The 11,743-nt window shown below is 49.0% G+C and overlaps 1 protein-coding gene across 1 annotated transcript; it reads left to right on the top strand.

Annotated features, from left to right (window-relative positions):
• Nucleotides 1–1,707: 1,707 nt before the first annotated feature.
• Nucleotides 1,708–11,502, top strand: CLDN1 (claudin 1; the record flags this gene model as incomplete). Its single annotated transcript, XM_080349702.1, has 4 exons — nt 1,708–1,930; nt 10,116–10,280; nt 10,768–10,852; nt 11,340–11,502. The coding sequence occupies 4 exons, from the start codon at nt 1,708–1,710 to the stop codon at nt 11,500–11,502; spliced, it is 636 nt and encodes a 211-aa protein (XP_080205828.1).
• Between the last annotated feature and the right edge of the window lie 241 nt (nt 11,503–11,743).

Below are 11,743 nucleotides of genomic sequence, written 5' to 3'. Positions count from 1 at the left end.
CAGTGCTGCTGCCAGGACATTGGGGACCAGCAGCCACAAGTGTTTTCAGAGCAAACCAGCCTTGCTTTGTCTCTACCCAGTGTGGCGAGATTGCAGTTGCTTTTCTCCCCTTTGACCCCCCTCCCTGTCATTGCACAGGATGGATCAGGTAATCACGAGCCTGTTTGTTTATCTGTTTGCAAATCTCAGGAAGCAGCTCCAGCAAAATCTCCTAAATCATCAGAATGCAGCAAACCACAGTGTCAAAACAATACAATCCTATCCCTACCTCCAGCAGGACGTTTATCAGTAATTATCACCTGTTTATCCCAGAGCCTGGGATTACAGCAGGTCCAGGCTGAACGCCCTCTCCATGCAGCCCATGGGGAAGGCAGGTGGCACCACCCAGATCATGCCCTGTGCTCCCCAGGCCCTCTGAAGGAGACAGTATTTCCTCACTCCGCCTATTCTGAGTCCGGATCTGTTAATATTCAAATATACACATAGGAGAAAGGGAAACTGTACTAACTGAACAAATACACGCCCAAGAAATAGGACGCTCCTTCCTGGTCTGTAATCCCCTTGTTCAATAAGCCTTAGTAAATCACTGAAGCATTCAAAAATAGAAATTTACCTTTTAGTAATTTATTTTTAGAAATTTCTCCTTTCTCCCAGCAATGCGAAAATGTACAGCACATCATCCTTATTAAAATAGTAGATTTGAAAGTTTGGATTTAGGGTCCTGGCAGCATTTGTACATGGATGACAAGTATTTGCTCAGCTGCCTCTTTGAAAGCCTTTTGAAATCATAATACCGATCATTTTTATGACTTCTCTATTGCGTTCTCTGCAGCAGTTTATTCCCGTGTGCGCTGCATGCCCGGGGAACCCAGCAGTGATTCCGCCAGGTGGGAAATGTCCCCCTGTCCCTGCCTTGCAGTGGTGGCACTAGGGTGGGCTGGGGAAGGTGGGTCACACAGGCACCAGCAGGACAGGTGGGACCGGCAAGGCCCCATCTCCACCTTTCCCGTCCCATGCGCTGGCTCGGGGAGGTTGTCTCCATCGAAAAGGGACATTTATAACTCCGGCTGGTAAAGGACAGTAACAGGCAGCAAAATCCAAGGAAGGTGAGTGTGGGTTCATGCTCTCAGGGCCCCCAGCTCTAGAAACGGGGAGACCCACAAGCACAAATAGAGCACGCTTTGGAGGTGCCAAAACCTCCGAGGTGCCAAAGCATCCCCTGGCACGCCCTTTGGGGGTACAGAAAGGACAGTCCCACCAGCCGTTTCTCCAGAGACAGTAAGAAGGGGGAGGGTGGGCCCCAGGGGCTTTGGGTCGGGGCGAAACCCTGAAGGAGGGGGCCATCCCCGCGGGGCGGCATTTTGCTTCCTCCCTCACCCCGGGGGTATCGACGTCCCCCCACGACTCTGCGCCCCAGTGAGGAGCGGGTGGATGGGGGCGAGAAGCGGCAGCAGCCAGGCCGGCTCCCCCGGTTTCACTGCGGAGGAAGGCGGGGCGGGGGCGCCGCGTCCCACCGCGGAAAACCCCGCGGGGCGGGGCCGCCAGGGGGCGCCCTTTGCGCGGCTTTAAAAGCTGCGCGGGGCGGCGCGCGGCCCGCAGTGGGGTGCGCGGAGCAGGTTGAGATCGCTCGCTCTTCTCGCAGCGACCCTCCGCCCGCGCGGAGCAGCCCTTCCCCCCGCGCTCCCCCCGCCCCGACTCCGCGCAGACATGGCCAGCGGGGGACTACAGCTCTTGGGCTTCGTGCTGGCCTTCCTGGGCTGGATCGGCATCATCATCAGCACCGCCTTGCCCCAGTGGAAGATGGCATCCTACGCGGGGGACAACATCGTCACGGCCCAGGCGCTCTACGAGGGGCTGTGGATGTCGTGCGCCATGCAGAGCACGGGGCAGATCCAGTGCAAGGTGTACGACTCGCTGCTCAAGCTGGAGAGTAAGTCGAGAGTGGGGGAGTGCGGCTTTTGGGGTTTCCGTCCTGTTGGGGCTGGGGGTGTCAGTCCCGTCGGGGCTATCCTCTCTGTCCCAGTGCTTCTCCAGTCGGGGCTGAGGGTACCGGTTCCGTAGCGTTACCACCCCCCACGGCTGTGCCGGTCGTGTCGGGGCTCTGGCTGAAGTGCTGGAACTAGGGCTGTCAGTCCTGTCGCCCACCCCCACCCAGTGCCCCGTCCCGCTGGGGGTGCCGGTGCTGTCGGGTGTCGAGATCTCCGTCCCGTTGGAGCTACGCCGCCTGTCCATTCGGGGTTGAAGGTGCAGGGCTCGGGGTCACCCTACTTTTTCGTGGCGCCTTATCCCGTCGGGGCTCGAATGGGTGTCTCTCGGGGGTTCCCCCCATGGCTCTCCCTGCCGCGGCTGAGGGTCACTCCATTCATGACTGTCTTTTGGGGTAACCGGGTCTCTGCGGAGCCTGCTGAAGCGCATTCCGCGGCGGTGCTGCCTCCCCGGGCGGGGGGGTGCTCGGCGGAACAGTACCCGGGGGAGGGAGCCAGAGCCGTCCCCCAGCCCCCTGCCCGCATGCCGGCTGCCTGTTGTCTTCAAAAACACGTCCCGGGAGGGGAAGAGTCAGACCCTCCACGTGTGTTCGGGAAAACGCCGTGATTGCGAGCAAGAGCTTTTGGGTCTGGCTCAGCAGGAAGCAAAGTTGATCAGCGGTGCTGAAGTGGTCTTTTCGAGCACTTTTCATTTTCGGTTTGACTGTTTTGGTCTTTTGTTCTTTGGGAAAGCGGGTGCAGCTCCCGTGGGGGTTTTCAGCAAAGGGCTGGCAGGTGAGCTGGACTCCAGCCAAAGTAGCACTGCCTGTAGTTTTTAGGCAGACCAGTACATCAAGGTAATCTCTAGGTCTATTATGTTGTCTTGGGGCGGCAAAGCCACCTCTCGCATGCAGAAACTGCAGCCTGGCTTGCTGGGGTGTCAGTCGGAGCGGTCATGCTGAGCTGGAGCCCAGTAAGGGCTGTTTCTAGGGTGCTGGAGCATAAAACTTAGGCTGACACCCAAAGGGATAGATTAAAAAAAGTCCTTCCTCTCCTCATACAGAGTCCAGTAGTGTCCTGGAACATCTTCATCCCTCTCCCTCTCTAATTAATAAGATAATTACCACCTTGGTCACCTTCTCGTTCCCAAAGAAACAGGCAGGTACTAGGGACCATCGGGAGTATCCTCAAGTTCGATTGCCGCCAACCCTTCCTGCGTGTCGCGCAGTGAAGCCGGACACCGCGGCCCCACCTTCGTTTCTATCAATCACTCCTGCTCTCTTGTCCCGAACACCAGTGGGCCCTGCAGCTCCCTTCAGGAGTGCGGTGCACGCAATTAGCACTAAGAGGGTGCAGGGCTGTGGATAATCGGGGCTGGGTTAAGCACACAGTCCGGGTGGTTTGCGTAGTAATTATGTGTAAACTCTGCTTCGAGCTTATCTCGCACTAGGGGTGGGGGGCGAAGATGCCAGCAGGGCTGAGGAATCTCCAGCCACCCCCTGGATGGGTTGCGAAAGGTAAACTTGCCTCGGGGGCTGCGTGGTTGCGGCCCATTGTGCTGTAAATAAGATCTGCAGAATCAGATGCGGACCCTGGCTTAAACAGACTCCAAAAAACCTGCCCGAGGACCTCCAGACCTGTCTCATTCATGGCTGAGTGCTGAAAACCAGCTGCTCCCCTCACCTTTGTCCTGCAAACAATAAAGGCTCTTCTCTTCCAGAGCTACGGGGGAGGGAGGTGTGAGGTGCCAGGGACCGAGGCTGAGCTATTAGTGGCCTTTTGTCCTCTTACTGAGCCCCTGGCCCTGCAGGGCATGCTCTCCTGAAAATTCCCAGGAAGCTCATGAAATATGGAAATCGCAGGGGCTTTTTTTGCCTCGTTGAGGAAGTCAGTGAGGGCTGGCTAAAGGGAGTCCTTGTTCTTTTGTACCCCGGCTTGCTTAGGTTGCACCTTTCCCACTTGAAAGCAGATCATGCCTAGGGATATACATCTTATCTGCTGTTTTCCCTGCCTGATCTCCCTTCAAGGTCTTACAGCCACATAGGCTTGGGCAAGGACCAGCAGTGCTGTTTTGGGTGGAGGTGTGATAAAAAACCATTTATACCCAATTCAATGGCCGCACCCTGGGACAGGTGCAGTTAGTGCGCTAAGAGCTCCCTCACCGCATTCATTGATGTCATGATGGAGGCGGTGCAGCTCTGTGGGCAGAAAAACTTCTCTTGCCTGGCTACACTTTTCCTGCCAGTTTCACATGACCTGAATGCTCTGAGCCACACGTCAGAGCCTCGTGCACTGATGGGATGGCTTTGTCCCCATGGAAAGGACTGAACTTCCTCACACCTGCAGTAATTCATGGTCATGGGAATGCTAGACAGCTTAGCCAGGAAGCTTTTGCGTAGCTGGTGCCATTCCTCTAGATGTGTCAGTGTTTGGCTGCTTGAACTGATGCTGCATGTCAGAGATGGGGTTGGCACAAGCTGATGACCACCGTTAGCCAACTGAGGGGCCTCCAGCTTTCCGTGTGGCCGCGCTGCTGGAGTGCTGGCACTTCTCCCGCAGCTGTGTTCAGCTGAGGGCTTATGTCAGTGCTCCCATTCAGGCAACAGAAAGGCTGCCTTTTGCCAGCTTACGTGAAAAGCAGTGCGTGGCCACATGCAGACATAGAGGCAACAAAAGCCACCCTTGCAACAAGGCTTTGTTGCACGGCCTCAGCATTGTTCTTGTAGCCCTCCAGCATCGTCCATGGAGCTCAGCTGAGCTTTGTGCTCCTCCAGGGTCTCAGGGGGATGGTCTTAGACAGGAGGAAGAAGGGTTCTTGGTACCTGTCTCTGGAAGCTTTCAACCTCATCTAACCACATTCTCCTGTTCAGAGCAGAGGTTGTTCTGGGTACTGTCTAGACTGTTAGCTAAACATACTCAATGCCTTGTTTGGTTTTGGTGGGAGAGGTTCTGTGCTTGAGACAAGCTGAGACTCATCTACCACCTCATTACCAAACCTAGTACATGCACAATGAGCCTTTGTGCTCTAGCCTAGAAAATAAACAAGGGTTTGGATGCCCTCTGGTTCAAACAGCATCACTGAAATGTGAGATCTTCTCCTACAACTTTACCACCCTGACTTGAGGAGCTGGGGAAGAGGATGGGTGGGGAGAAGGAAACGTTCATGCTCAAGTTACTGCTGCTCTGTTGTGATGGTGGGTGAGTTGGGAGGGTGGCCCAGGGAAGGACAAAGCTATGGCATGAGGGACAAATGTGTCCAAATATTTTGTTGTCTCTTCATCTTTAGATCTGGAGTAAGCAGGTAGAACCTGCTAGTATCTGTACTTTCATGTGGGTTAAGGGTTAATTTACTCCCATGTTTCTCAATCCCTGGTCCTTCCTCATGAAAAATCATGATCAAGTGATAAAACAGTCTTGCTTGTTCTGCTCTTACAGAAGGTAGAGGGTTACTTGGAATGCCGCTGAGGCTGTTCCTGTGTGCTGGTGCCCTGTTGTGTCTGCAAGAGGGGATGGGAGTGTATTGCAACACACTGGCTTTATTGCTCTACAGGCAGCTTCTAAGTAGCTTTAGTAGCTAGTGTTACTATGTGTTACTAAATCTCTTGGTAAGGGAATTTCGAGGCTTTGTGGGAGAACAAGCTGCCCAGGTCTCTTCTGATCAGGAATCTGGAAAATGGTGGTCATGTGTGTTGCCTGTCTTACCAGCAAGCTTTCTCTGCTGCTTGAGTAACTGCAGGAGGGAACTGAAGCTTATTTGCTTTGGGGTAGGCAGAGTACAAGGCCACTGTCACCTACTGAACTTGTCTCTTTTGCACTGGACATGCAGTGAAGACTTCCCAGCCTTCCTGTTCTGGCAAAAACTGTGACACTGTTTGAGTCTGTGTCCTGCCTGGATTCCTCTATACAGTCTTCCAGAGTTGTGGGGAGGTGCTTTGAAGGAGTCCAAACTGAAACATCTGATGGTGATGGGTGTGCAGGGTCCTTGCAGAGGATGGTAGCGGGGCTGAAAGCCTCCAAGCCATTAGCAGGCTTTTGGGGTCAGCCAGAATGACTGCAAAGTGTGAGAAAAGTTTGCTGACTGTCTGTGGTGGTGTTAGTGCTTGCTCACATCTTTATTACCTTGCCTGCTGCACAAAAGTGACTTTCACGTGCAGGCAGGGCAGAACAGCAGCATCTCGAATCCTATTCCTTCGAGGAGGTAGATTCAGCTTTCATGGAAACCATGACGGGAAGGCTTTAGAGGGTGTAACATGCTTCTTACACTACAGCGGTGTGTTTTAACTCCTGGGCAACTTCCCTTGCAGACCTTAAAGGGAGGTGCACAGCATCTTCCACCTGTATTCTTTCACCACTTGGCTGCATGAATGCCCATGGGAAGGGAAGGAAAAGTCCATAGTTAAAATACAAACAAGGCAGTCAGTGAGTATCCCTATCAGAGTGAGCATCCACCCCTATCAGAAAATAATCTGCACACAGAGCCATTACAGCAATTTTGCATTACAAACAGGCATTATAAAAATCCCGTGGCACTTTCCCAACAGCTCTTCTATAATGTAGATGACATAAACAGAATAAATAAGGAAATGTGATAACGGAATAAATAAGCAAATGTGATGACAGAAAAATAACCTCAAACATGCTGGTGACGTCTTTATTTTTATATCTAAGCAGTTGCCAGAAATTGCTTCTGTGTCAGGTAATGATAATTGTGGGAAGGAAAGTCTTAATGTAGGTTTCAGATAAAAATGGCATCATGTAGTTTGTGTCCAAACCCACTAACAACAAGAAGTTGGAACTGTTCGTTAGCATGTTTATAAAAACAGTGGGTTTCATTCTTTGAAACAGGTGTGAGCTGCTGTGTCACTTTTATGGACTTGCACAGTATTATGGCTTGCAGAATTCACATTTGTTATTAACCATCCTCAGTAGTTTTAAGCCTCTGTTCTTCAGTACTTCCTTCTTTCTTGCTTTAGGCTTTGCAGGCCAGGTCTCTCATTACTAACCAGCAATAAAAAGGCTTGGCTTCTGAGTCAATAGTGGTTTTTATTGACAAAATACTGTTGCCATCTGACAGCTGTTGTTGAGTTCCCGGCCAGTTTATCTTGCCTTGTATGGGACTGTTTTTTCCCCAAGGGCTCCTGAGACTGCCTGGGCTTTCCAACAACCGTGATGCATCGCGTGGGATGCTATAAGCATTGCGCTACCTGTTCCTGTTGGGAGATAGCTGTGGCAGCAAGGAGTGTGGGGGAAATCCTGTATCTCTCCAATATGATAGGAGTTGTAAGGTTAAACTGCTGTAGAGCACTTCTGCTTGTTGTTGGTAGCCAGTCCTGTTTAGCAGGTTGAGACAATATTGTATCATTTGCGATTTTTTTTAAAGCACCTGGAAAGGCCCATGTGAACAATAGAGCTAATATTAAACTAGCTTTCTCAGCTTCTGGACGTGCAGCTTTCATTGACAAAAGCAGTTGTTAATGTGTGCATAATAACTAATAGCTTCTGTGATGATTAACTGCACTCAGTGTACTGCAGGAGTTGCAAAAGTGGCAGGAAGACAACAGCTCTGTCTCCCAGTGTGTATGAGCCCAGGGCATCCAGGCTGGGTGGAGGCGAGAATCGTTGACTAAGACAGTCATGTCACATTTGAACTTCTTGGGACAAAGGAACAATCTGTTCTGCAAATGTTCCAACCTGTTGTTCTGTCCTACTGTAAGCTTCCTAAATGCTTCTGTCCTCTTATGCCATGAGTTGTGCCTAAGGGAGGGGTGAGGACACCAGAAGATGTTCCTCCAGGGTTTGCCCCTGAAAGGGGGTAGCCCTGGGAAATGCTCACAATGGTGCTTTTTGTTCAGCTGTTTCTGCAAAGCTATTGTGGCCACACATCCAGTTAATACTTGTACATATTGAGGCTTTGGCAGGTTTCATAGCTAGGTCTTCTGAGGTCATAGATACTGCTTCAAGCACCTTCCTCTGCTTGTAGTACTGTGTTTGAAGGTGAGAGGCCTCTTCCCACCCATATAATTCATTTTCTCGTTGTTTGAGAACTTTTTCCTATTTTCACATTGACAAAAGAACTCTCTCAAAACCCACTCCTATAAAGCAATTTCTTCTGCAGCAAAACTAAGCCAAACTTACTTTAGACTTGATGAAATGATTTGGTACTTCTGCAGAAAGTGTCCTTGCTTGTGCCAAGTATGAACTGGTGTTCAGCCATTGGTGTCTCCAGAGCTGCTGCTGTAAGGCACAATTTAGCCTTAAATGTGTGGCAGCTGAACTGGTTGCCTGGTTGGTAACTTGTCAGCTGAAGTAGTTCTGAAAGCTGGCATAACTGCTGTGAGCTAGAAACTATTTTTAGAGTGTGTCCTCCAATATTCGAGATTAATCTATTTTAAATGTTGCGATCCTGCTGTTGTGATTTATGCTAAAGCGATAAATCACTGTATAAATGGGTTTCTGTAATCAATGCAGCAGAGTGGTTTTGATTAATACCTGGGCAGTGTGGAGGTGTGTCACCTTTCCCTTTTGAAGGAAGTGAGAATTTACATTTAGCCAAGCTAATCTTGGGGGCTTTCCCAAGAAAGCAAAGACTATTCTTACAAAAATGTCACTTCCTATTTCTCTGAACATCACCTTTTTATTGTATTGTTTTTAACTGGTTTCACAATCTATTTACAGAACAACAAGTTTGTGTGTAGAGACACGTCCAGATCTGTGTTAAAGCAGAACTAGAGCCCGGGAGCCTGTTGTTGGTGTGGGTCACAAGAATTTTCCTGTGCAAGCTGTGTCCTGGGGCAAAGTGCAGTAAAGAATCTCAGAGGATGGGTGTGTGGCTGTGCTACCCCCGGGATGGTATGAGAGTGTGTTTTGTAGCACAGGCTCTGAGCGGTTCACCAGACCAGTGCTGCCTGAGGAGTTTGCAGGTGCCCTGTTGTAGGCTTAACTTAAATCTTGCAGCTGCAGTTGTCCAAGCTTGAAGTGCTTTGCAGAGCTCTAGCAGCATGCAGGCAGTGGGCTTTCTGAGCTCCAGACTTGGGAACAGATTCTGGTGACACTTTGTGAAGACTGTGTGTGTGTCACTGCTAGACAACCTTCTGTGTCAGGGGACACTTCTGCCTCGGTTACAGCATGCTCCAGGGAATTTGTTCCTTTGATTAAGCAGCCCTGTTTGTTCCCAGATCTTAACAGGACTGTGTATTAAAATCAGTGTTGTTCAAACAAACCTGATTTACCAAGCAATAAAGCTCAGGCTCTTACTTCACTGCTATTCAGGTGTTTTATCACCTTGAGGTTTTCTATCAGTAATGATTTAATTTATAACATAATTTCCTTTTCTCCTTTGATATCAACAAAATATTAATTGTCACTCATGTACATAGGGTTACTGTGATTGCCTTCAGATGAATCAGCAACATAAAGCCAAATCTTGAGTAAAGTATATTGTCCAGTCTTACTGAGAACGCAGGCAAATACAACCATTGCCTGTGGGAGGCATTACCCCATGCTCCAATTCTCCAAAAGCACAAGAGATTCTTAAAACATTTGAATACCTTTGAGTCAAATAAGCTACCGATTGTAGGCAGGGGGAAAGAAAATGTTGTTTTAATTTGGCTGGGAAAATGCTGTTGCAACTGTATTTTTGTACCCTCTGGGACTCAAACTGAGGATTTAACTCAAATATCTGAGGTATTTGTATAAGAGACAGGTTTTCTAAGTGTTGAGCAATAAAGGGGCCTTGCTGTCTGCTGTGGGACTATTCATATGTATGGTGCTATTCATATTAAAACATGTGCCTAAATGCTTTGTTAAGGTAGAGCCTAAATCTGAATACTTCTTTTGATAAACAGATGTACCCTTCCAATTGGGATTCAAATGATCAAGGAACAAAAGAAGTCTGAGGCCAATTCCCAGGTCATTTCCTGCAAAGAGCTGCATGCCCTTGTTTGCTATGCATTTTAGAAGAGGCTGAGAGTCCTCTGATCTTGATACATGACTGTTCTAGAGCTTAAAGCTAAAAAGAAATGTCTTGCTTGGTTGTATCCTGTGTAACACAGAGCACAATGTTTTGACATATGGTTATTGAGACCAGTAATTTGAATTTCTATTTGTATATGGAGTTTTCTTTGTGGTAACTCAAATCCTAATGTCTTCTAGGCACGCTGCAGGCTACTCGGGCTTTGATGGTGGCTGCAATCGTTGTGGGCCTGCTTGCTATATTTGTTGCTATGATTGGCATGAAATGCATGAAGTGCATGGAAGATGACCAGACGAAAAAGATGCGGATGGCTGTCTTTGGTGGGGTGATGTTCATCGTTGCAGGTTGGTAACATACAGATAAGTTTAATATTAGATGTGCAATTTCCTAAATGGCGTTTATCTTGCATAGGATGTGAGAGGCCAGGGGAGGTCTTACTGTCGTTGCTCCAAGAGCATTTTGGGCTGGGAATTTCTTAGAGGACTTTCCCTCAGACAGACAGAAACTACTGTGCCATCAAATAGGTTTCTTGGCACTAGGATTATGCTTCCTATAGGGACTGTGTGCCTTCCATCTGTTAGCAGAGCTGAGTGTGACCTGTAACCCCGCTTCAGTGAAAGGCTGTCAGCAGTCTTGCTTTTGGTGCAATGTAACTGTGGGTGACCTCAAATCCATTCCTTATTTCTCTCTAAATGAGCACTAAATAACAGCTCAGATCTTCTCAGGGTAGCAGCATCTCAACATTATGCAGATGCTGGTTCTGCTACACTTACTTTGCAGTGATTTTCATGTTTTTCTTAAGTCATGACCTTGTGTTCTCTTCATGCGCAGGTTTGGCAGCGCTGGTAGCCACATCATGGTATGGCAACAGAGTGGCTCAGGCCTTCTATGACCCTTACACCCCTGTCAACACCAGGTACTGACCCATTTGATGTAACACTATAGCATGACAAGTGCTTGCAGGGCTTGGTTTTGAGTAGCTGGGGCTCAAAAGAAAGAAGGGAATTTCCTGAGTTAGCTGGGTTGGCTTCAAACTGCAGAAAAAGCCTTAGGACCATCATCCATGTAGCGCTGAAGTATTGGCTTTGTTTTAAGGCAGCATCACTGTAGAGACCCAGCTGCTGTGACTTCTGTGTTCTTCTTCCACTAAATGCCTATGGTCTGGTTTGCACAGAGCGTGGCCCTCCTGCAGCTGTGCAGGGTGAGCTCAAAACCTGAACTAACCCAGTGTGCAAAGCTCTGAGCTTTGAGGGTCAGCAGAGTCTTAGATATCCCAAACTACTGCCTTGCAGGAAGCCAATTTCATCCCAATTTCAGCTCCTTTCTGCTTTGTGTGGAAATTCTAACACTGTAATCCAGAAGCAGAACTTTTTGTATTCACTTTCTTCCTTCTTTCTCCTCAGATATGAGTTTGGATCAGCTCTCTTCATTGGATGGGCAGCTGCTTCTCTGACCCTGCTGGGGGGAGCCTTCCTCTGCTGCTCATGTCCACGGAGAGAAACTTCATATCCACCCACCCGAGGCTATCCAAAAAATGCCTCCTCCACAGGGAAGGATTACGTATAATGAAACAACAAAGAGGAGCCACTGGCATTAGTAGTGAAAGCATTTTGGAGAGGACACTACAATACCACTGTCCTGACTAGAGTTCAGACTCTAGGTTCTGCCTTCCTCTTCTCCCAAAAATGTGTATATTTTTTTAATCCTCTTTGCTACTGGACATAACTTCTCCTTTCTCTCCCAGCCCATGGAGGAAGGCTAGCCTAGGTTCATAGGTATTGCCACTGGAAAGACAAAACCTCCAAGC

This window comes from Nesoenas mayeri, assembly GCF_963082525.1.
Source record: "Nesoenas mayeri genome assembly, chromosome: 9".
In the NCBI taxonomy this organism is placed as follows: Eukaryota; Metazoa; Chordata; class Aves; order Columbiformes; family Columbidae; genus Nesoenas; species Nesoenas mayeri.
The sequence above is the reverse complement of the archived record's forward strand: the minus strand, read 5'-3'. Positions and strand labels throughout refer to the sequence as shown.